Source organism: Centruroides sculpturatus, unplaced genomic scaffold (assembly GCF_000671375.1).
Source record: "Centruroides sculpturatus isolate CEXI.00-Female unplaced genomic scaffold, Cexi_2.0 scaffold524, whole genome shotgun sequence".
NCBI classification, from domain to species: Eukaryota; Metazoa; Arthropoda; class Arachnida; order Scorpiones; family Buthidae; genus Centruroides; species Centruroides sculpturatus.
This window is the reverse complement of record NW_019384773.1, coordinates 421,437-448,449: the sequence shown is the minus strand read 5'-3', so window position 1 is coordinate 448,449 and position 27,013 is coordinate 421,437. Positions and strand designations below refer to the sequence as shown.

General features: G+C 31.3%; 3 protein-coding genes across 3 annotated transcripts in view; all 3 read right to left on the bottom strand.

The window, feature by feature from the left end:
* Positions 1 to 24,993, bottom strand: LOC111629035. The gene is made up of 4 exons (XM_023372901.1): positions 24,773 to 24,993; positions 11,188 to 11,394; positions 1,047 to 1,260; positions 1 to 970 (listed from the first exon to the last, which is right to left on the bottom strand). Exons 2-4 carry the CDS (start codon positions 11,380 to 11,382, stop codon positions 333 to 335), a joined length of 1,047 nt encoding a protein of 348 aa, XP_023228669.1. The 5' UTR covers positions 11,383 to 11,394; positions 24,773 to 24,993; the 3' UTR covers positions 1 to 332.
* On the bottom strand, positions 14,407 to 15,468 carry LOC111629033. The gene has a single exon (XM_023372900.1). The coding sequence runs from the start codon at positions 15,466 to 15,468 to the stop codon at positions 14,407 to 14,409; it is 1,062 nt and encodes a 353-aa protein (XP_023228668.1).
* LOC111629036 (ensconsin-like) overlaps positions 21,911 to 27,013 on the bottom strand; it is an 18,248-nt gene continuing 13,145 nt past the window's right edge. The window contains exon 4 of the mRNA XM_023372902.1: positions 21,911 to 22,484. Coding sequence (XP_023228670.1) covers positions 22,234 to 22,484 — 251 coding nt within the window. The 3' untranslated portion in view covers positions 21,911 to 22,233. The remainder of the gene's footprint in view (positions 22,485 to 27,013) is intronic.

The following is a 27,013-nucleotide window of genomic DNA, read 5'->3' as shown; positions in this document are numbered from 1 at the left end:
TTTTGCAAATGATTTTAACTTCAAATAGAAGATACCCTGAGTCATTTTATAATTTATTTTCAAGCTAAATTTTCATTGAGGTTGCTGTTTAGAAACGCTAATCAAATAAATTCTGAGATCTCCCTGAAACTTTTTACCCCTATCAGAAACTCTTCACTTCTATATTGAACAAATGTTAGGACATAATTCAGCCCATTACAGAAAAACGTACAATGTTGCAACATGAAAAATGTTGCATTTTATTACAACATTTTCACATAGTAGATTGTACATTGTTACAGTATCGTTTAATTTGCTTCAGGAGTTAGAATATTGCATTTCTTAGAACATTTTCAATCGTACCATATAAAAACCATCCTCGCGACGTGCGTACAGGGACAAGCATCTTTAATGCAATCAAAATTGTAATTTTCGAGTGGATTCAACACTTCAAATTGAGGAGAAAAGATATAATCAACAAAGGTAGCGAAAGGAAATGTCGCTTTGAAAGCTTCTAGCGTAGGACCCAATCGTGTTTTGCATATCCTACGGAAAATGTATGCGAAACATCTTTCTTGCACCATGCTGGATTTCAAAAACTTCAGTCTCTCTAACTTTTGTTTGACACTATAAAAATCACATTCGTCACCTTCGATGTATAAAGAAACTGCCTGAACTCGCTCACCATAAAAGGCAATGCCCCTTGTTATCTCCCTTTCGAGCGTGTAAGTAGTGTATGCACCAGTTCCATCGTCATAGAAATGGATCCCATAATCTTTAATTCCGATAACACACTTCAGTTCTTCTTCTGGTATCTTGAGTAGCTTTGACACATACGGCATTTTCTCTTTAATAATTTTATTTCTTTCTTCAATTGTAAATGAAAAATGACGAATATTAAAGCCCGGAACTGATGGAAACATTGCAATATTTATTTCGATTTCATCTTCTGTTGATGGGTGCACATTAAATGGTAGTTGGACGTTTTCTTCTATAATTAAGTAAATGGTTAAATATGAATACTATGTATCATAGAAGCGATAGTTGCGTAAAATGCAAGTACTTACTATTTTTATTTTCCTTAAAGAAAGTAACTGCATCGAATAATTCATCATCTGTCCGTGGAATAAATTGTTTGGGACAACGTGGACACATCGAATGGCAAACAATACGTGGTTTCAAATAAAACCATTGAAAGTGAAAGTTATCACCATAATTGACTAAAAAACGTAGTTTTTCAGAATTGTCTGCTAAAGTGTTCAGCATTGAAATTGGTATTTTCTGTTAAAAAATGGCAAATTAATTAGACAAAAGTTCTATCCATTCATATATTTTACCACACCAAAAGTACTGTATGTTTATTGTTCAAATAGCTGAATAGTTTAAATGAAATAAAGACAATGAAAAGAGCAATTTTAATATGTATTTCTTTGTTAATATTAAATGCAAGCTGTTGTTATTTTTCTATTTTGTGCGTGTGTGGATCCTTATTGCAGTCAGGTGAAGCCAATAAATGCACTTCTTTTCAGAATAAAGTGATTTTTAGTATGTGATTTCTATTGGTAAAAAAATTTACTGCTAATATCAGTTCAATCTGTTGGTTGCATTTATCTATATCTATATATATATAAATGGACGTGTTTGTGCCTATATTTCACTCTGCAACCAAAACTACACATCGCACATGAATGGTGTTTGTGTGGTAGTAGCCCCAAGTCTCCCATCGTACACTATGGTGGTTGCGTCTCGCTAGCTATAAGAGTGTGGGAGATATGAGAATTGAAAGTGATCGACTTAGAAAATGTGTGACGCTTCAATGAAAATGTTCCAGTTTTTTCTAGAAAGTTCCAGAATTTTTAAAAAAGATTAAAATTTTCTGGAATATCGTAGAATTCTCACACACATTCTCTGTCCTCACTCTCATTCTTCACCCCTACAACCTACTCCTTCTCATTTCTTTTTAAATTAATAATACACTNAAAATGTTCCAGTTTTTTCTAGAAAGTTCCAGAATTTTTAAAAAAGATTAAAATTTTCTGGAATATCGTAGAATTCTCACACACATTCTCTGTCCTCACTCTCATTCTTCACCCCTACAACCTACTCCTTCTCATTTCTTTTTAAATTAATAATACACTATAGTACATTATTTAATAATCAAATAAAAGAATAAAACGATAAGAACAAACAACGAATATTCTGAAAAGTTTTGGATTACTTTAATTCCTTCAAGAATGTCTTGTGAGCGCTAAGATTGGCTTTACTTTACTGCTAGACTTATTACACCACCACAGGACATCAAATTAGATTTAGAAAAACGCTATTTTATTTTCAGAATGCATTTCGGACACGGAGTCCCTCATCAGTTTTTGCTACAAAATTAATAGGAGGTTAACAATTTTTATAAAAAGATCATGATTGACAGAAATGAACAAAGAATGTGGACTTACATTTGACACGCGGATTCGATGCGTTGAACATTAATTAAAAGACTAAGCACACGATAAACAAGATTTTCCATTAAAAACGGTAATGTTGATACAATAACATAACAATAAACCGAGGTTCTGGTAAAACAGTAAAGTCGTAAAAATATACATTGTTAAAACAAAATGATAAGTAGATTCACAGTAATACGAACAGCGTAACGAGACGATTCGAAGTACATTCCAAGGTAACTGTCACCCTCACCTCTATCCGTTTTCATACCTCTCCCCTCCCCCACGCCTCCTCTGGTCAGATATTAAATATTGGAGTTACTAGACAAAATTTGGCTATTAGGCTTAAAGAACACAGATATGACATTAGTAAAGGACATTGTACCACGGTTTTGTCAAATATGGCACAAGCGGAGGCTTCAGTAGTGAAATGGAACGAAGCATCTATTCTCAAGACGTTGCGGTCCCCATCTTTGGCGTTGCAACATGAAAAAATTGAAATTTATAAGAGTAAATTAAGAGACGGCTGTATTAATGCAAGAGATACTGATGGTTTACCTTCGGCGTGGAAGTTCCTTGTAAAAAAAAGTTAAAATACACAAATTCTTAATTCCTTTCTGCCCTTTATAATGTGATGTTTTTGATGTATATATTTTATGAATTTAATCCTTTTTGTGCATTTAATCTTTTAGGTTCATTCATTTTTGTTTTATTTTGTTTTTTATTTTGTTTTTATTTTTATATCACCTTATTTTATTATTTATTATTTATATTAATATGGCTTTAATCTATTTATTATAGTTATTTTGTATATTGATTGGTTAATTTATTTTACGTTATAATTTTGAATTTGTAAGGTTCGAAAGTTCCATTTAACAGAATTTTCAAAAGTTGTACCATAGCAAATCACCTGATGATGGCCTATTCCATTAGGCTGAAAACGTTTGTGTTTTAATAAATATATCTCAGTGTTATAAGGTGTTGAGTGTTTTATTTAAAAAGAAGCTGAGTGGAGATTATCCAATTTAATTTGAATACTGATCCAGATAATTCGTTATTAGCTGTCACTTCCAATTGAGTCAATTTATTGAAGGACAAAACAGCCGTTTTCGCAAACTTTAATATTTTCGAACTTCGTTAATTACACAAGCGAAAGTACTAGGGACTATTAAACATCTCCTTAAAAACAATTGTTGTTTATTTAACACTTTCTAGTAAAATCATTAACTATTACACAGAAAAAGTATAAAGAATATGTAGATGATTTACAATACATTAAAACATATGAACACCGTGCATTGGATAAATGTCATTTAGAATAGATGCACATCGTCAGTAGTTACTATTAGTGTTGTCAACATGGACCTAATTCTCCCTAATTACCAATCAAAATCCCTTAAAAACCCCAAAATGAATTCTTTTTGTTTTTTAAATCTTTGTAAGGACAAACTGCATGAAACAAAAAATATATTTTTGAATTTACCATTATGTTTTCGTTCTTGATACTTTTATTACTGACAATTAACACAATTCTTAACTTTGTTCCAAAACTATCTTAACTTACATAATTTATAAACGATGTTAATGATACATTAAACGTCAAAATCCTCCCAAAGTTCGTACGTACTATAGAAAAATAGCAAAAGCTATTCGATATGCGAAAGTAAAAGAAAAAGGAAAAAATCAACTATAAGATTATTACAATGTTCACATAATAGCAAAAAATTAGGATAATTTTCGTATTTTAAAAGTATCTGTAGTGTATATGTTAGGCTCAAAGAACGAAAATGCTCATTGAGCGAAAAAAACGACCACAACGCGTTGCGGATGATTTAAAGTGACCGCAACGAGTTGTGGCACTTGTAAAAACAGCCCGTTGTGACTAACTCAAAAAGGTCGCAAAGCGAAATGAAACCTCAGGAGCTCACAAGTGTTCGGAGTGTCCTGAAAATGTTCACGTTATCAGCGGAGAAAGCAACGAGAATGGGAGATTTGGTATAAATGTTACTTGCAGGCTCTGTTTAAGAAAGAACAGCATCAATGCTAAGAGAGAATATGCCAAATCCGACCTAGAGAAACAGGCACTATCCAACTTAAAATTCCCTGCAGTTGAAATTGGTTCGAATGTTTTAGTTAGGGTGCCTGGTAATAATAGGGGACGCGCAACTCCAGAAATGTTTTAGCTGTTGTTACGAGGCCATTAGGTCTCATCATTAATCCATCGGGTCTCCATCAGTTAGGACACAAGAAAGGTCTTCTCGATCTACTTTATGCTCAATAAATTTACAATTTCTGAGAGTAACGTTATTGACATTCAGGACGTATCCTCGACTTCATTAACACTTCGCTCTGCATTCACGTTAACATCTGGAAGTAAGCGAGGGTTTATAATGTCTCACTGTAAAAGATACTGCATTGATAAAAATGCAAATGTCGCTCAAAGAACATAAAATGCAACTAGAAATATCACGGTAATAGTTCTTGTAGAAATAACTTCGCACTCTTCTCGATTCTCATAAAAAAGACTGACTTGTTAATAAAAGTTAGTGACAAAGTAATTAATTTTAGTAGATTAGTTGTTTGAAAATGTTGACATCTCGAGCACGGCAACAGATTTTCGCCAATTATTAAATGTTGAAAAGTAACCGAGTTACATTTTTGTATGTGGTGAATACTTTTGTTACCTATTTATATAAGATAATTGAAGATAAATAAATCATAATGAAAAAGAAAGTTTTATTTTTTTATCATCACATCGTTATTAGTTAACATCCAGAACTTGTGGTGGCTTTTAACCGTAACAAATCCGTCGCACAATGGTTTTTAACTTTAGCAGCTGATTTTTATGTTATCGTGTAGAATGCATCAAGCACCTACTAGTACAGACATGGGCAAATGCGGCTCTTGTTAAAAATATTGATTTCTGCTTTTTATTATTACTTTTACAATTTTATTTCCACAATCTTGTGAAAATATGTTTATTAAAAAATTCAATAGTTTGAACTTGTAGAATTAATGTTATTCGGCATTAAAAATTGTAAATAAAAATGTTTCGAGGCTAGAATCATATTTTAAAGTTAGAAACCGCTGTGCAACGTATCACCCTCTATCGCGGTTACATCAGCTAACGTTCAGAACGCGTTATGGCTTTTCTTAATCCATGACGAGAATTTCGCTTTGTGGTTTCTACAGTTAATTACAACGCGTTGTGGATGATTTAAAGTGACCATAACGCATTGTGGACTTTTTTTCGCTCAATGAGCGTTTTCGTTCTTTGAGCTTAACATATATATTCTGCTTGTTGCATTAGGGGGATTTTAACGCATAAATTAATTTGTTATAACATTAACGTTAAACGATGTAATATCGTGCATATTAACGAGATAATTGGCGTATAAATACGCAAATGAAATGCTGCTTGATAGAAATCGTGCATCGTGAAGAAGCTTTCCAGTGGAAAGAAACTCCATATTATTTTTTTTCTTATTTATTTTAATCAAACGACCCTATGACCATTGGCCTTTCTCAAAGGTCAAAAAATAACTAAAGATACAGACATATATATAATATACAATCAACAAAACAATAAAAAAACAGAGAAAAAAGAAACAATAATAATAAAATAAAAATACACACAACTAATCGCGGCTCAATATTTTTACAGCCCGTTTAAACTACCGGTGAGTACTCAAATCTTTGTATTCTTCTTTTAAAGTATTCCAGTTACATATAAGTTGATAAATTGGTGCGTCTCGCCCAAAACGGTGCTTAACTTTTGGTAGAATCAAATTATTTTTCCATCGATAGTTGTAGTTAGAAGGTCTAAAATATTTATTTAACTCATCACTTATATAAGATTCTTTCTCGCCCATCTTTATTAGCTTAAAACTTTATAGAAGAACTTGTTTTTTTATATAAAGCTTCTATTTTATTAATTTTGGTCTGGTTATAAAAAGAAGTGACGGAAGAATCATAAAGTAACTTATACAAAATAACTTTACAAGAGCATTATATAATTCGCAACCTATTCGATACAAAAAAGAAGCTGTACCCCATACGGTAATACCGTATCAAAGTTTGGGTTCCACGCGAGCGCAAAACAGTCTCAAAATTAAAAAAAAAACTCATTATTCTTTTCGGTATTCCAATAAATGTAGATAAAGACGGTGTTAAATTATTTACATGATTATTCCATGGTAATTTATCATCAATTTCGATACCTAAATATTTTACACTATTAACTCTACGAATACGTCCATTATTTATTCTAACTTGTATATCTTCTACATTAACTTTTTGTTTTTATTTGATAAACAAATATATTTTGTTTTATTTTCAATTACACTTAAGTTATTATTCTCCATGTACTTACTTAATTTAGACAGCAAAGATTTTATATTATTTTCAACTAATTGAAGATTCCAATCCGCGTACGTTATAACAATATCATCCGCATACAATATAATATTATTCTCGGGAATAATCTCTACAATATAATTTATATTAATATTAAAAAGTAGAAGGTCCAAAATGGATCCCCGTGGTACACCTTTGTTCACTCGAAAAGGTTTCGATATCGAATTTTTTACTTTAACGTAGTACGTATGATTTGATAAATAGGATATTAGCCATTCTAATGGCACTCCTCTCGATCCGACTTTAAACAATTTTTGTTTTAATATCTGAATATCTACGCTATCAAAAGCCTCGGTCGGATCGATAAACACCGACATTACAATATTTGAATTATCCAGACTGTTACTGATATATTGTTTAAGACGAGTCAAAGCATCAATTGTAGAGGCCTCTCTTTTAAAACCGTACCGATTATTAGATATAATTTTATATTTATTTACAAATCTAAAAAATTTTTTATAGAAAGCCTTTTCAATTATTTTAGTTATACTCTGAATAATAGTAATTGGACGATAGCTCTCGAAGTTCTGTTTAGATCCTTTATTTTTAAATATTGGGATTACGAGATTGTGTTTAAGCTTCTCCGGAAACCTCCCTCGCTCGAAGGATTTATTAATTAAATAAGATAATGGTAAGGCAATTGTATTTGCTATTTATCTTAAATCATATTGATAGCTGAAAAAGTTTTTCTGTTGAGAAAACAGAATTAGAAGTTGGTGTTGGCGTTCGAGTGTATCCAGAACAGAAAATGAGCTGATAGAAAATAAAAATTTTCGTGATATGGTAGCTCACCATATTAGAAAATTTAAGAGCTGGCAGCAAGAAAACGTTGAGCTCCAAACAGAAATTTGATAACACTGATGATGCGATACATTATCACAAGTAAAGAGGGAACTGAAACGTGGCTTAGGAATAGAAACGAGTTCTTCAACTATTTGCAGATGCCTAAAACGTAACAATTTCAAAGCTCAGAAGCCTAAACTTACGAAATTACATAAACAGAAACGTCTTAATTTCGCAAAACACTATAAAGATTGGACCTAAAAAATTGGAAGAGGATTATATGGTTCAGATGAGAAACTATGGGAATGGACTATATCGATGAAGTCTATAACTGAGCGAGAAGTACAAACAACATTGAAATTTGGTGGTGGTAGTCTCGTGGTCTGAGGCTGTATTTTGAACATGGAATGCTATGTTCTAAACCTAATAGAATGGATAGAGTTATTTACACTGAAATACTTGACAATTGTTTATTACAATTTTTTATTATTACCATATTGATAAAAGCTTTTTCATTTATCGGCAAGGTAACGATGCAAAACGTACATCCAGGAGGGTAATGTTGCGAATTCGGGATCAAAATATTAGCCTGCTCGAGTGGCTGCCTCAATCGCCTGATCTCGTACCGATTGAACACATTTGGTCCCGTCTTTAACGTCAGTTGTCTGAGTTTCGGCTTCGCCCGAAAGCATCCTTCAATTATGAGAAAGTGTACAGGATGAGTGGAACGAAATACTATTGCACGATTGCAGGAATCTTTTTAATTCTATGCCTGATCGCATTAGGAAAGTTTTAAAGGCCAAATGAGGCTATACTGAGTACTGAAATGTACTTTTTCTACAAATATGATATAGATTTTTGTCTGCATCAAAATCCTCCCAATGCATATGTTTTTTGTATATTATTATTATTAATAATAAAATAATTACGTTATTCGAATATTTATAATATAATTATATACGTAAACGTAAAAGTATAATTGGTGTCAGTATGGGGTCAAAGATGGGGCCAAAACTTGCTGAATTAGTTATGAAAAATATTGATGAAAAAATACAAAATACCCCTATAATTGGTAATGAGATATGTTGATGACTACCTCTTAATTTATTATAATAATATAACGAATGATACAGTAATATTAAATACTATAAATAATATAAATGAAGATATAAAATATGATATTGAATTAGAAAAATGCACCCAAATAAATTTTTTAGATATAACAATAATTAATGAAATAGACAAATTTTCTTTCAAGACATTTAAAAAACCATGTAACGTCAATAAAACCATCAATTATCAATCCCGCATCCCCGAAACTATAAAAAAGAACACCTACATAACGGGTGTAAAATATATATAGCCTATACAAGAACTACTAATAATATAAATCGTAAACTTGAATTAAAAGAATTAGAGAATACGTTTATTTTGAATAATTACCCCAGTTAGAAATTAAAAATGTGGCACAACCAGTATTATAAAAACAGATTTAATACCAAATATAAAAAAGATAAGAATTATAAAGCTTTTCCTTATATCAATGATGTTTATAATAATTGTAGTAAGATTTTAAAAAAGAAAATATTGTTCTGGCCCCATCTTTGACCAATAAGATTTCATATAATATTCATAATAATAATAATAAATATAAAACGAAAGTTGATAAATTAAAAAAATCAGGAGTTGTATATAAAATTAATTGTAATTGCCAAGAAGCAAAAAATGATATAGGTGAAACTAGTAGAACTTCAGAATTAAGAATTAAAGAACACGAGGCAGCAATTAGATTAAAACACAATAATTCTCCGTGGTTCAACCATATAAAAAGTAATTGTCAAATAGACAGAAATAACATAAAAAATAATTCATTTGGAAAAAGATATGTATAAACGTAAATTTAAAGAACATATTGAGATTATAAAATTTAAAGATGATAATTTAATCAATATATCAAATGGTATGCAAATAGATCAACAGTGGCACTAATGAAAAAAATTGGTTGTGAACTTGTGATGTATTTATAATAATAATGTAAGAGAGGAAAAAATTGGAAATATATTGTAAAAGTGTGTATGTATCCCTTAAAAAATGTTTTTAATATTACTATGCTATCTGTAAAACTATTATAATTGCAGTTACTGCAACGTTATATTGTAGAACATACACATTATTTAAAAGTTGTACTTATATAAGATTTTATGAACAAATGTTAAAAGTGAGTATCGCGTTAGATTGTTATTTTACTAAGATATATGATGTTATAAAGTAAAAAATTATAAAGTTATTGATATATTAGGTTTTCCCTCTTAATGGTGAAAATGTATTTCAGGTGTTTTTAATGGCTGTATTTTAAAATTTTTCCAATGTTACTCGTTGCACACCGTGGTTTTAGAAGACAGAACCATAGTATTGCACTGAAGAGGAACTTAGCATTTATATAAGTCCGAAATGCGTATGTGGAAACAATAAAAGAAGTATCTAAGCTGAAATCTGTACTGATAGTCTACCGAACTTAATGTCGGATTAAAGAGACAAGACATACATTGAACATAATAACAGCTATCCAAAAGTGATATTTAGTTTATTTAATGTTTTAGATTCAGCTAGCCAAGCTATAGGCTATTTGCGTATTGAGATGTTTTAAAATGTCGTACATACTTTCCATTCTTGTCTTTATGATTGGAAGTAAAATTTGGAATCTCAGGACACTGTCTATTATTTCTCACAATTTCGACTTTTTCAGCCACATTTCTTCTAGAAAACTGTTTCCGTAACAGGTCACTGATTATACAAAACTTTTCACTTCCATAATTAGCCCATTACTTACGACAATGTACTGCACGTAACTCACAACAATTGACAACTTAGATTTGAAATCACACAATACATGTATGCTGACTGGGGACCGCAAGCTTTCCGTACAATCTGGACGTGTTAAATGCTTCGAATGACGCACTTGTTTGCTGCACACAAGCAAGCATCGCACTGAATTAAAATGGCTAGCCGCTAGCTGTCAATGTAAAAGCGAGCGCAAATGATAAAAGAGTTTACACGTTAGAATAAATCATTATTGGTATATCTGTTCTCATATAAAAAGTATATTGACAGTAAAAAGCATGAGGCGCATGCTAAGCAAGCCCAGAGAATTGCACTTAATCTTACTACACTAATAAAGTTCGATATTTAATTCTTCTGATCTAATCTAGGGGGAAAGCCTCTAAGTTGATAACAGTCTACTGCATTTATGTTAAGTACAGCTGGATAGGTGAAATAGTTCTCTGGAGATGTTATGTATGTATGAAGAAAGCATCGAATACTGCACACACGTGCAGTATTCAATGCTCCCCTTACACATTCCTAAATGAATATATAGACAAGGTTTCATACTCATATAATTTTAATAGAATTGGCTATATAAATCATATACTCCGTAAAAAATCTCTTGGGATTGCTTACACGTTAATTATACAATTCCATCGCTATAACTAAAATTAAGCAAGCTGTCAGTACATGAGAGTTAAAAATGTAATAATAATTAAATTTAGAATAACAAAAGGCAGATAATTACCTTACGAAACACTGGTATTCTCTTAAATAACATGCCGTCAACAACCTCTTTCCAGTAGGCGCATACTTGGCCACACTGCTGTAAGTCTACATCACTCATGTATTTAAATATGCCATGAACAATTTCTGGCATTTTCAACACACGAGAAGCAATTTCTTCAGATCTTGACATTTCCTCGCCTTTTCTTTCTTTCATATTAGAAATTTGCTACAAAGAAAAACAAATCATTTTACAATAAATAATAATCAATTGTTGATAACTCTAAAGTCAGTTGATATACGGCTCTGAAAATACGTCCTGGCTGTTCATTTGGAGAAAATGTCCTCTTAAACTGAGAATATTTCTTAAACCTTACAGAACATCTTACGTCAGTCAAAATTAGGTTGAATTTTCAAAGACTATTTCGTAAAGTCAACTGTTTTTTCACATCTTTTTATAAATAGGTCAGTAGAAAAGTGGTACAAGTGACAAAACATTTTCATAATAGTTACTTCAAAATTATATAAATAATAAACGTTCTTGATTTACAAGTAATTATATCTTTTTTCGCCAATATTACTTATAATATAATTATTAAATCAAGGTTAAAATTTCTCCAATTTGTACTAATTTTCTATTGAACTTATTTCTAACAATAATAATAGGTTCGTTTACAGATTGTTTATCTAACAGATGGCGACACCAGTTCCGTTTAGGTGCAGTTCAAGTTATAAGAAAGTAGCACGCTTAAACGTCGCTAACATTTGAGCGGACTGGACCCTGAACACTGGCAGTTCGATCGTGGAGTTTTCCGGGTTTTCTCCACGTCTAACGCCTGAATAGAGGCCAGTTTTCTTTAAAAAACCTCCCGGAAGGCTTTATTTCCCCCCGCGCGTATATGGGCATTTTATCTAAAACCTGCTAATCGTCCATATTCTCGCCTCTAGGAGTAAATAGCGTACATAAACTGCAAACTCCATATTAACTATTGTATGAAAGAGAAGTAAAAAAATCGTCGCTAAGGATATTTATATAATAAGATTGAATATCGATTGTCGTGTGATATACTTATGGCCCACTTTTATCTTCGTTCAGTCATTTCGTATACTACTTTACGTATGTGGCCGCCAGCGCCAGAGATCCTGAACACTGTCTGGCAACACTTGCCAAGATCACGAACTCTGTCTGGCAACACTTGCCAACAAGAGTGGCTGGCAACGTCAAAAAAGAAAAGGCGCGAAAGTTCGTTGGATTTTGTCCGGGTGTTGCCCGAGGATGTCTGTGACAGTTCTAACCTTTTCTAATAAAGTTCCTTTTTGTTACTGTTCGTGTTTGCCTGCTTAATGTTAGATCTAAACATCAGTAGGATTGAATGACAAACGTATATTTTTAATATTCAAATGTCTCGGCGATATTCTTATAAACCAACAAAAAAAGTAAGATCAATTGTTTTGTAGTGTACAGTACCTATCACTTAATACATTCACTACTGTCATTTCGACGCCGTGTTTTTAGAAGAAAACATTACTTTTGCCATATTATTGCAGCAGTCTACTGCCAATACGTAATTGTTTTCTGTTACTATTACTTTTCATAAAATGCACACTCTCCTAATTCAATTGAACATAAATATTGGCAGAAGCGCGCATTGTAAACAGTTGAGCTTTGTCTCAAAGATGGCATCCATGCGATGTTAGAGTATGCATAGAACAAACACTGTCTTTTGTTATAAATACAACAATTCCTAAATTGCTGTTATTTTTAATTAAGTATATTCTTTACACTTATACTTAATTCACTTATTTAATCATTCCATCTGTACATTTTAATTTAAACAGCAGTAGCATTGATTTTTTGATTTTTAAGCCTCGGTGTACTCCTTGTCTATTCAATTCAATTCAATTCAATTCAATTCTTTTATTAAACACCCTGTAGGTGCATTCTCAGTACCGTTTAATACATAGCTGAGAGATATATGCACATTATTTATCAAAATATATTTCGCAGATGAAGAAACCGCTTAACATATTGTAAGTAAACAAAAGACGGCGGAGTAGTACATTATTAGTATAAAGTTACATATCGATATCACAGTAGTGAATTAAGATAGAAATACAAGTTTTTGGTGTAACATAGTAGATATATACTTACAATCTGTCATGCAGATTGTTTAACAATATTAATAGAAAGAAATACATAAAAAAAAAAAAAAAAACATAAAGATAAAATAAAGTTAAATTAAGATTAACTAAATCTAAATTAAAACTAAACTTATGACTATCTTAGAACTAAACTTATACTATTTGACAATTTGTTGAGCGTGTTGTATTTATATCGTATTACAGGTGGAGATCCTTCAGATTTCATGAAGTCGAGTTGTTTATTGCACAGTTTATTTTGATGGTGAGTTTTGTCAAAGATCATCAATGATGAAGCCATTAATAGTTTATAACAGATGTTAGGGTAACACAGACTGTCGACCATTTAAAGTTTATGGAGCGAAGTCGTATGTTCCACAATGTCTTCCCAATCAGATGGTGTATTCTTGTCTAATCACATCATGATGGACCATATGTAATTGATGATACAAGGACACAAGGCTCTATTAAAGATACTTGCCTGCAGCACAAACACTTGTAATATAGTCACACGTCTGTAGCACAAATAATATATCCAGGATATGCATAATCCATACTGAAGCACTTTATTTTGCACCACAGTTGTACAATTAAGTCATATGTCTGTAGCATTGAGTTATGAAGATAACTGACACGTTGACGAAACGCAAGGGTCACAAATGAAATATAGTGATCATAGTATATTGAATGTGAATAATAATCACATATCTATCAAAGCCTTTATATGGTAAAAGACCAGTTTTATTTCTGTCAATTATCTCTGTCAAAATTTTAACAGTTTTATCTCTGTCAAAATATCTGTCAATTATCCTGGCAAATCAGCAAAGTGAGCAAATGAAAAAATAGAGTCATTAGCGATTGACAACAGGAAATGTAAGAGAATTAATTTCAAAACCATATCAAATATAGCAATTCCGACAGTCAAACTAGTGCTTTCACGACCAAATAAAACCGCTGAGTCTCTAAAGAACAAGACGACAAGCACCTAACCAGTCAATTGGTGATTAAGCTTTGATGAAAGAAAATAAACCATTATATCAAGTACGTTAGACTAGTTTTTCAAGACAAGTTATAAGTAAAAACCAAGTGAATAAAATCAAGATTATTCCCTAGTTGCATAGATTGCTATAGCCTCATGGCGTTTAATAAGTAGTAGAAAAGAAGAAAAAATTTCTTTATTTTTTATAAGATCCTCTTGTTTGCATGGCCAATTGAGGTTATATCTATGAGCAATGGTTTTTATTTCTAAACGTTCTGTTTCAAGAGCGATACAGGTAAAAATATAATGTTCGACGCTGTCCGGTTGACCGCATATGGCACACTGATCATTTTGCTTATTCACAAATCGATGTAGATATTTTGAAAATTTACCATGCCCGGTAAGAAACTGAGTAAGTGAGAAGCTTGGAATTACCCATTTATAATTGTTGTGATATTTCTTGATGTTAGGTATGAATTTATAAGTCGTGTCATTATGTTTGCAATCCCAGTTGTGTTGCCATCTGCTTAATAAATCTTCGTATAAAAGTTTTTTAATACTTCTTCTACAAATCTTATCATACATGATGTCTAATGAATCGTCAGTAGCGGCTTCCTTCGCTAATTGATCCGCACGTTCATTTCCTACCGTACCTTTGTGTCCTCTAGTCCAAGATATGGTATAGCTATTATGAGAATTGCTGATTATGTTGCGAATATTAGTTGCAACCGGATGTAATTGTTGACTGTAAATGACCTGTATCGCAGAGAAGGAGTCACTTAGAATATGGATGTACTTTCTAGTAAAATTCTGCTCGGTCCATAGGGTAGCCATGTAGATCGCAAGTAATTCAGCTTGGAATACAGTGCAAAGTTTATGCAGTTTTCCTTTTTGATTGTAGATTTCCATTTCGTTACAGTATGCTACGAAAGCACATCCAATGGAGTCGTTTATGCCAGAGCCATCAGTGTATATCTTTAAATCGGAATAGCTAGGCAGATCAATGCTAAGAAAATTGTTGATATTAGGCGGTAGACTGGTATTGATGGGACTTTGATGTTCATAAACACTGGAACTAAGGTCACATGTGGATGTAGATATATCGATTCCCATTTTGAGTTGTTGGAGATTATATTCCATTTGAATAATCTCAGTTATTGGTGGTTTTCTAGAAATTACTTGCATACTACAATTAGGAGCTGTCCGGTATGCCCTAGTTAATAAAAGTAGAGCTTTTCTTTGAGATGATATCAATTTCCTGTGGAGATGTTACTCCTTGTCTACCATCTATGTAAAGAAGTTGCTCGTGTTCTTTGTACAGTATCAGTTTACACTGTTTCCTTCTACTGCAATTAGAAACAAAGCGCGGCCACACATTCTCTCACAGAATACATAGTTACTAACCAATAATCGCAGCTAAAACTGCTTTAAACACGATTAACTGGCAGATTGTCATTGACTTGCTTTAAACACGATTAACTGGCCGATCTGTTATATATAACATAACTAAATAACTAAGTTAGGTGGACTCTCCAGTTTCAGCACTTCTTGCTTTACATAGTACTTATAAAATTTATTATTTACTTACCTTATACTGTATAATTATTTAAATTTTATACAAAATGTGTACTTATTTTAAAGTAGAAAGTAATGGAGTCAACACTTAAACATAGGAATGTTTCCATGTTCGGTGAACTTGTGCAACATTTTGAAAGAAAAGTTCGACACTCGGGTTGAAAGATTAAAACCAGTTTGTAAGAAAGATTACGAATCAGACTCAAGTGCAGTACAACTCAAAACAAAAAATAAACATCATTATCAGCAGCAATTATAATTATTCAATGCAGAATATAAATCCTGATGCTGGAGATGATGTCTATTCCCTCTAGTGAAGAAAACAGTAAAAAAGATGATAGGATGATCTCTTCCTCTTCCATTGTCTTGGCATTCATTCCAAGTATCTTTTAACCTACTTGTTATCTGCTATTCTTCCAACTTGTCTTGTACTGTATATCTTCCTCTGATCTCGTATGTTTTCGTGACACGTTTTACTTCTTATACACTCCTTTCTTTACCTGTCTCTTACCGCATTACTAAGCTTTGCCTATTTCATTTTCTTTCAAAGAATAAAACGTTAGAACAATAAATATATTGTTTGGGAAACGGTAGGAGGGAAAGAGATTTTTAATGAGAGGTGGTACTTGACTACTTATTATCAGTTTCTAAGAGAAATGAACCACCTTTTCCAAGTGAAAGAAGTTTAGAGATAGTTAAAAATTGTGTGCCACACGATCTGTTGTGAGATTTTAAGAAAAACATTTTACACTATTAATTATTACTGTTACTTTGTCTCTGAAGCGAACTCGGGTGACATTATTAGGAAGAGTTAAATTAAGGCGACTCGTCACTCTGCATTAGTAGTTAGTTCTTACTTCTGTTCCGAAACTTCATTAACTTACATACAGTGGCGTAGCGTAGTGGGGGCGGCAAAATTTCACAATAAATAATAATAATATTTTGTATAAATTTGAACCATTTCATTTCATATTTTTGTCGCACATCTACGATTCGGACCGATTGAAATGAGCACAATTTTTCATTACTTATTCTATGACGAAACTGAATTTTAGTCTTTTAAATTGAGATACCGATTGATGATAAACACTACGAGGAACACAATTGCTTAGTGTTTCTCTTTTATTGTCACGAAAAAAGAGAAACACTAAGCAATTGTTTCTTCTGTTACACGTCACACTTCTCGTCTTTTACTTAAAATTTTGGTTTCAAATTAGTGTATCTGTCGATGATGAGAGGTTTGTGCTTATGTTTAGGGCTTATGTGCTGGATACTTAAATTCAATACATAATTACAGTTACAAACAGTAGTTTAATAGTACTTGAGTGATGCAATTTACCACTTTAATTTACCTTTACTGTCGTTTTTGACAATTTCTACATAGAAAATAACTCGTGTCATAGAGAGGGGAAGAGAAATTACTGTGAAATTAATACAGAAAATAAAATTGAAAGGCCAGAAAATTATAAAATAGAAAAGATATTTAAGACTACAGTAGTTACAAAGAGAATTTAATGCTTAAAATTACACGTTTAAAATGGTTACCTCACTAACACTGATACCGATAATCATTATAACGTTCCTCTTTAGTTAAACTATTGTGTGTTTGTGTGGATTAGTTTTATACACCATCCCTTGAGATTCCGGTCAGAATAAAAAATCCTCGCAATATCTGCAGAATCAGCATATTTCCGATCAAACTCATCCGCAACACGTGCATGAGAGCGACTGGCGAAATAATGTTCAACAATGAAAACTTGCTGTTCCTGGACAAGACCATTTCACTTCCTCGATGAACAAAGCTATAGACCTACTGCAGCCAATTTTATGACTTTTATACAGAATCCAGAAATAATGTTCTTATCTGCAAGTCATGATATAATAATAATAAAATCCTACAACAAGTTGCATAACTTTCCCGGCAAAATAATTTAAATTGTATGTGACGCCTTTATGATATTTTATTTAAAAACTTTTTGTTTTAATTATTATAAAATGGCAAAAAGCTAAATTTTGAGGGTAGAGTTTTAAAAAAGTAATGGTAAATACTAATAACGAGTAAAACGTTCATGATATCCGTCCCTACCGGCTATACACACGACCCTCTTTATCTCTCCACCTCCTCGACTTTTAATCACGAAAATTGAATAGTATCAATCCCCCTAATACACAAACCTCCCTGCAAAATTTCAGAAACATTCGACAAAAGGCACAGCAATTACTGAGCTTCAAAGCGAGTAAACAAAATCGTGCTTCTATACATAAGTTACACAAATTACAGTAATATTTTGATGGGCGCGACATTTTTCACATCTTGTACAGTACAGTACATCTGTATAAATGACTAGAAACCTTATTTATTGAGACTATTCATTAGCTAAGACGATATGTCGAGTTAAAATTTATTAACGAAAAAGGTAATTTCGGTAATTACAAACCGAATAAACAACTTAAATTTTGTTTCGACATCCTACCAGGTCAGTTTAAATTACGAAGACTTAAATTACTCCTCAGAGGAAAGACTAGTAAATAGTTTGGGGTGGGTTAAGGAGCACTTATAATTTGTAAACTTATTCACAAAAGAATTTATTCGGACCAGGTGTATCTCTGTAGCAGAATTTTACATTTGCTTCTCTTAGTCCGTTCAAATGTTAATTAAAAGCACAAAAAATTAGTTTTCATGGCGAATATTCGAGCGCAAAGTTCAATTATTCCCGATAGCGACGATGAAAGTATTCGTAAATTCAGTTTTAATTTAATACAGTAAAACCTGTGTAAACCGGAATCGCACGGTACTCGAAATCTTTTCCGGTTTGAACAGGGTTTTTTAACACAAAGAATCGCTCCATTACGAAGAACTTTTCCCGTTTCATTCGAGTTCAGTTTAGGACAGGTTTTACAGTAAATAATAGCATTTAATATTCAGATTTGTACACATTCCGTACGGATATTATTTAAGGTTTGCTTTCTTAACAATAGAGAGCTTGTAAGACGGCAAATAATTTTTTGGCTAATTTTTCTATAAAATAATCTAGAAGTTACGGGTAATTGAATTTAATTCTAAATTTAAACAGCGGGATAAGTGCTTATCTGTGTGATAGTTTGTTTATATCAACTCTTTGAAAGATATGAGAATAACTTGTTTTTATTTGCTTTTATATAAGTAAACAATTAAAAATTTCGTAACATTTTACCATGCATATTTAGATTCTTCGCGCAAATTTCTCCCGAAAAATCTGCTTTCGAGGAAGGAAACAACTGAATATTTTTTATCGCAATTCTCAAAGAATCGCGTAGTCTTCGGGGTTTGTACGAGCTCGAGGTAGAGAGAGCCCCTTAGGCTGTTTTCTTCTCTTTAAACAAGTGAAGTACAGTACGTAAAACGTTTTTTATTAATGAAAGTAATCTTTAAAAAATTATTTTGTGTTAGTGAAAAGAAGTTTACAGGTGGAGAGATTGATAGCTCCCTCCTTTCTACCTCAATAAATTTAGCAGGGTCGTCGTGAGGGCGAGCTACCACTGCCTCACGACGACGATGTAGAACCAAATACAGTGAAAACTGCTTAGGCGGCCACCCGCATTCGACGGGCTAAAATTTCTGGCACGGAATAGTTTATCCATAGAGTCTTCGTATAAGTTACTCGTATTAAACGTCCACCCGCGTAACGCGACCGCGGGCATGGATTTTTGGTCCGAAACAACATACAACACCNGGTGAGTAAGGGCTATATGCTGATGGCATGATTAGATCTGCTCTGGCATATGTAAATGTCTTCTGCTTGACATATATCTTAAGTTTTAAAATAAGCTTGAAAAAGCAAATCACCTGCATGTTACTGTAGACTTTTGAGCAGACTTGCAACATCAAATGGAATGTATAATGTTTTGTGGTTTAATATAACAGATTTTAATTCTATAATATGTTAAAATGGAACTTTAATGACAGTTTGTTATATAAGCAATATAATATCACAGCAATAAAAAAATGTTTAAGCAACACTTTTTTCATAGCTAAAAGAAGATTCTTATATAAATAATTTATGAAGAGAAAAACTAATATATTACTTTGATGAGTTTGTTGATTTCATATATTTTAATTTCAAAGTTTGATCAAATCTATACATCATCATTTTATGCTAGTATATATATTCATATGCAGTGATGAAATTTCATTAATTGTTGTTTATAGATATTTATCAAGCTTGTAAATCTCTGAATATCTTAAAATTAAACTGAAGATTAGCAAGTATATTATTTTATTTGTTCATATAATGGAATAATTTATTAAACTCACTTTCTAAGTTTTTTTATTATATATTTATCAAAAAAATAATATTGTAGTAACATACATAACATAACTTTAAATAAATTATATATGGGAAAATATAAAAAAATTCATATTATAGTATTTTTTTAAATATTTTGTATGACTCATTGACCTGTACCATTCTTGACTGTATCAAGTGAATTAATTCTATTCAAATAATATATATAATTCACATATCATTCTTTGAATTGATAAATACTTTAATTGCTCAGTTTTTCTCAAAATTGCATTTTATTAGGCTTAGACCTAGCAAAGGACAATAAATTTTAAAATTATTCACTATTTTTCTATTTTTACATTTGTCTCATGTTGTTTCAAATGAATCCAGCCTTAAATTAGCAGGAAGATTGTGATACCCTCCTCCTAAAGCAGAAATGTTCTTCTTTTTATGACTAGTTTTTTTATTTTGCATGTCAAAATTTGTTAATATTCCAGAAGAAACTTCAATTTCTATTCTTCATGTTTAAATTGGATTGCTTTTTAAAATGTAGGTCTTTTATGTATAAAAATGAGCAATCTTATTTACCTTAATATTTGAGCAATCTTATTTACCTACATACATATTTACATTGTGTATATACTATATTTCTTTGATTGAACCCAGAGGGATTTTTGAGGTCAGGATTTATTACCTTCTAACAGGAGATGACTGGGTAAAATTTTTAAAGAAATATATTAATTACTTGTACATTTTTGGAACTGTCAAAACTAAAATAAAGCACAGTCAATAAACAGTATTGACAGTTCCAAAACTGTACAAGTAATTAATATATTTCTTTAAAAATTTTACCCAGTCATCTCCTGTTAGAAGGTAATAAATCCTGACCTCAAAAATCCCTCTGGGTTCAATCAAAGAAATATAGTATATACACAATGTAAATATGTATGTAGGTAAATAAGATTGCTCAAATATTAAGGTAAATAAGATTGCTCATTTTTATACATAAAAGACCTACATTTTAAAAAGCAATCCAATTTAAACATGAAGAATAGAAATTGAAGTTTCTTCTGGAATATTAACAAATTTTGACATGCAAAATAAAAAAACTAGTCATAAAAAGAAGAACATTTCTGCTTTAGGAGGAGGGTATCACAATCTTCCTGCTAATTTAAGGCTGGATTCATTTGAAACAACATGAGACAAATGTAAAAATAGAAAAATAGTGAATAATTTTAAAATTTATTGTCCTTTGCTAGGTCTAAGCCTAATAAAATGCAATTTTGAGAAAAACTGAGCAATTAAAGTATTTATCAATTCAAAGAATGATATGTGAATTATATATATTATTTGAATAGAATTAATTCACTTGATACAGTCAAGAATGGTACAGGTCAATGAGTCATACAAAATATTTAAAAAAATACTATAATATGAATTTTTTTATATTTTCCCATATATAATTTATTTAAAGTTATGTTATGTATGTTACTACAATATTATTTTTTTGATAAATATATAATAAAAAAACTTAGAAAGTGAGTTTAATAAATTATTCCATTATATGAACAAATAAAATAATATACTTGCTAATCTTCAGTTTAATTTTAAGATATTCAGAGATTTACAAGCTTGATAAATATCTATAAACAACAATTAATGAAATTTCATCACTGCATATGAATATATATACTAGCATAAAATGATGATGTATAGATTTGATCAAACTTTGAAATTAAAATATATGAAATCAACAAACTCATCAAAGTAATATATTAGTTTTTCTCTTCATAAATTATTTATATAAGAATCTTCTTTTAGCTATGAAAAAAGTGTTGCTTAAACATTTTTTTATTGCTGTGATATTATATTGCTTATATAACAAACTGTCATTAAAGTTCCATTTTAACATATTATAGAATTAAAATCTGTTATATTAAACCACAAAACATTATACATTCCATTTGATGTTGCAAGTCTGCTCAAAAGTCTACAGTAACATGCAGGTGATTTGCTTTTTCAAGCTTATTTTAAAACTTAAGATATATGTCAAGCAGAAGACATTTACATATGCCAGAGCAGATCTAATCATGCCATCAGCATATAGCCCTTACTCACCCACTACGGCCCCCGAGCCAATAAGAGAACCTAAACTGTATGGATGACACTGTTTCTTGAGACTCAGGGATAAATCATTGATTTTGGACATTGTGTTATAATCTTTATCATCAGAGATTGCATCAGAAAAATTTCTGTTCTTAACTTCAGACTCATTTGTAAGCTGAGCAAATGAATCAGAATTTGTCGCTTGAGTTTGGATAGTATCTTGAATAAATTCTTCTGCGTGGTAGGTATTGTCTTCTGCAAAAAATATGTGATCTTGCATTGCAGAATGAAATTTTAAAACTACTTATAAATTACTCTTATAGTATTTTTTTTTTTCACTGAGAAAATTTGCTAACATTATTATATACTTATCTAAAATAAACTACTTAATGGTACAGAATTATTATACAGCAAGAAAACCTAAGCCCATTTCACCTATAATTATTNGATAGACTCTTAGTATGGTGCAAATTATCACTTTATGCACACGAATTCCTTAGATAATTGTACAAGAATAAATCTCTGATATAGATAAAGCGATTTAACTGCCTGACTAAGAATTTCGAGCGACTCCGAAACGTCCGTTCTGCAGCCAGTGAAACTACACAAAGAATAAATTTTACGTGTTTATCCCTTTCCCGCCTTAAAAGTAGACTCGTCTTGTTTTCGGGGGTCGAAACTAAACAGTTCCCAACCTTGGCTCCCGCTATCTTTATTAAAGAATGATGAAATTTTTATCTTCAGACTTTCACCGATTCCTTACAGTCACAAAACTTTACACATTAATTATGCACGAAAAGGGATTAATTTTTGAAGTATAATTCTTATCGCTCGCGTGCGTTCACTTTTTACTTAAATTATATATATAGGTTATCAGCATATTTAATCAGTAAATGACGAATTAACAAAAATAAATAAATAAAATAAAATAATCTTTTTATTCGAAACTCCAGTGTAAAGGTTACAAACGAGTATGAAAATAATTAACAATAAAAAGAAAACAATCTTCACATATGAGAATTGGTGATGTTCTCTCGATTTCAATTTTTTGCTTTTGTTTTTTAACCGAATAATTGCTTTCAGTAAACAACCATTCACGAATATATTCAAAGTGTTAAAGATTATTTAATTATTGTAGAGTTACGGCTGGATACAGATATAATTTGCACCCGATGACAGCGTAAAAATTAACTTTTTATAAACTTACGCTGCTTCGATGTACATTTTTTGTAGCCATTTTGGTGAGAGTAATAACACAAGTGCAACTTCTCACTTTTTAAGGATTATACAACAGTAGGTGTGGAAAGTGTTTTCTTTCTGTAGATCATTCTTTCTTCTGATGTTTTTTCTTACGCTCATCTTCTACTCTAATGATCTTTTTCCAACCGATTTTTTGCTCCTTTATTCATCTTACTACATCTTCTGATTTAACTAAGTATCTTCTAAGAAAACGAAACTGGTTTTCGTGCCTGTTTCGGCTTGACACGAAAACACAAATGTGGTGACGCGCTTCTAACGTTCTGTCTAAAGAAGTTTAAAACCCGCACGTGCGTTATTAACGCGTATCTCGTCGAGAAACGTTTAAAACGTTCGAGTCTACCAACTCCAGAAACCGGTTAAAACACGAGACGTACACGTGCTGCCGCAGGACATACACGTGTGTGTTTTGAAATGTTGATTTCTTTACTACATCGTGCGCAGTGGTGATATTCGAAATATTTAACAAAGGGTTCGCTACAGAAAATTTTTCCTTGAGAATTTTTTTTCGCTCGCATTAGCAATATTAGCGCAAAANAACGAAAACCAAAAGGAAAGTGATGGAGAGATAGGACGCGGTTTTATATCGATGACGTAATACGCGTAACTGAGGAGCGAACGAAAAAGAAAGTGCGCGTTATAATCGAGAAAATGCGACTATTGTATTCATCTTTAAAATATTGCTATTAAATCTGTCTTATAATATCGCGACGACTCCCGTAAATCGGGTTATCCGATAAGAATAAAATACAATTCCAATATAGCCCTATCGTTGAAAAAATTCGCTTATTTTTGCTCGCCTCGAGTTTCACTTAGAAATGGCTAAAAAGTGCAAAATACGTACGGAAATACGTTATTACGGGACCGCCCGTCTGAAAGACCACTTTTTGAAAGAACCGTGGGTGGTCGCCATAGACAGGTTTTACTGTATTTTATTGTAAGAAACAATTTACTGTATTTCCTTCGTTATTGTTTACGCTGTCCCTGCTTGATACTGCCACGCACTACACCACAACTTTATACCAGCATTTACAATACTAATTGAAACTAGTAGGCCTACTTGCCACTGGTAAACTAGATAGAAAATTTTTAAATGGGGTTAATATCCTACATTTTCATCTTAGATATTTACATGTAGATTTCATTATTTAATACGTAAACTTGCTTAATTAATAGATTCGATAATTTGTTACGATAATTCGATAATTCGGACCCCGCTTCGAAGGAACGAAGGAAATTACTAAAGAATAAAGACGTAATAAATAAGTAAATAAAGATTTACATACCTGATGACAACAACGTAACAGATAACTAAAATCGAGTTGTAATTGTGAAATTCTCAAAGGAGGAATGCTAAATCCTTTGTCTTCGCGCTTGTTTGTTGTTTATCGTTCAAAACAAAAGATAGACTCTCAGTATGGTGCAAATTATCACTTTATGCACACGAATTCCTTAGATAATTGTACAAGAATAAATCTCTGATATAGATAAAGCGATTTAACTGCCTGACTAAGAATTTCGAGCGACTCCGAAACGTCCGTTCTGCAGCCAGTGAAACTACACAAAGAATAAATTTTACGTGTTTATCCCTTTCCCGCCTTAAAAGTAGACTCGTCTTGTTTTCGGGGGTCGAAACTAAACAGTTCCCAACCTTGGCTCCCGCTATCTTTATTAAAGAATGATGAAATTTTTATCTTCAGACTTTCACCGATTCCTTACAGTCACAAAACTTTACACATTAATTATGCACGAAAAGGGATTAATTTTTGAAGTATAATTCTTATCGCTCGCGTGCGTTCACTTTTTACTTAAATTATTAAACAATTTTTTGTTCTTTAATTTTTCTTACTATATTTAAATAAGAAACCAGAAGCTCATTTTTCAATCAACTGTTGTTAATTTGCAATACAATTTGTTGACAACCTACCAGCTTATTATCAGCTGAATTTATTTACAGTGTAACCCCAATTTAAAAGCTTACCCCATTCCTGAAAATCTCTCATAAATTGAAATATTTTTATTAGAGAAAAATTTCCCAACAACAACATTAAAGTGCCATATATAGCACAGTCAAAATAAAGCAAATTTTTTTACCTCTTCTGCTGATTTGAATTTGCAACCCTTCAGGAAACTACCATTTTGTTAAAGACATAAAAGTCTGATGAATAAGGAGGCTTTGAAAGTTAAAAACTAGTGGTTTGCCAGACACTTGATAATGTAGAATGAGCTGCAAGATTGTTTTAATAGGTGATACAAACAATGAAAAAAGTGTGCAACTGCAAAAGATGCCTATTTTTAAATATTTGTGTTATTAATGCAATAAAAGTTATATTAAGAGTTCAGTTTAATTTTTAATTCTACCACATAAAATATATTTGTCTATCAATCAATGATTCTAATTGAAATTAATATAAAATATGCATAAAAATGAAAGTGTTGATTAAATAATTCTCTAATATAAAACAAGCTAATAAGAAGAGAGGTAAAATGCACTTTATCAAATATTTCTTTATTTAATGATAAAAAACAATAGTTAGTTAAGATAACAAGTACACAGAAAAACAAGTAAAATATAACTGTTTTTTTAATTAATGAAATTACAATTACTGATAGAAAAACAAGTTGCACTGCACTACACCAAAATCACCACTCAGCAATATTTTTTTTATTAAGTGGCAATAAAAATCCCAATCTGCTTATTTTGACATTCAGAGTGAAATTGAATCACAAATCACAAAACATACTTCAGAAAAAACAGCAGAATGTTGAACTCCAGTGCGATGGAAGTCACATGCACCATAAACCTAGCTAATGAAGACAGTGTGAACAAAATTAATAAAATGCTAGAACATATAACCCTTCTGGCTTATAGGTTCTAATCTCCATTTTATTTATATTTTCATTTGCTAAGAATAGTACAATTTATTCTAATCCAGCTGTTCAGTTAAACTACATTACAGAGCTTTCTATTAGTAATTGTAATTTCATTAATTAAAAACAGTTATATTTTATTCTATTTTTTGTTTTTCTGCATACTTATTGTCTTAAATAACTATTGTTTTCCTATTATTAAATAAAAAGATATTTGATAATGTGCATTTTACATCTCTCTTATTAGATTCATTATATTATATTAAAAGCTAATGTCTCCAAAAACGATAATGGGTGGGAATTTCAATCTCATGGTACTTGTGATTAGAATATTTTGTTTTTGTAAATTGAGATTTTAAAACAGCTTGTTGAATCAAATACTTTAAAATCAAGTATTTGTAAAATTGGGGTTACATTGTATTTCAATTATATTTTATGCTCAAATGCAATTTCTGAAAATTTCTTGTTGTACAAGTATTTCCAATTTTTTGTCTTATCAGATGAGGTTATTCTCTTAGAAACAAAACTTATGCATTTTGAGATTAAAAAATGCTCAAGTTGCTTAAGACAAAAAAAAATTTTAAAACTAATATACAAATGAAAAGAACACAGCAAAAATTGGAAATACAAAAATAAAAATCCCCAAAAACATGTCA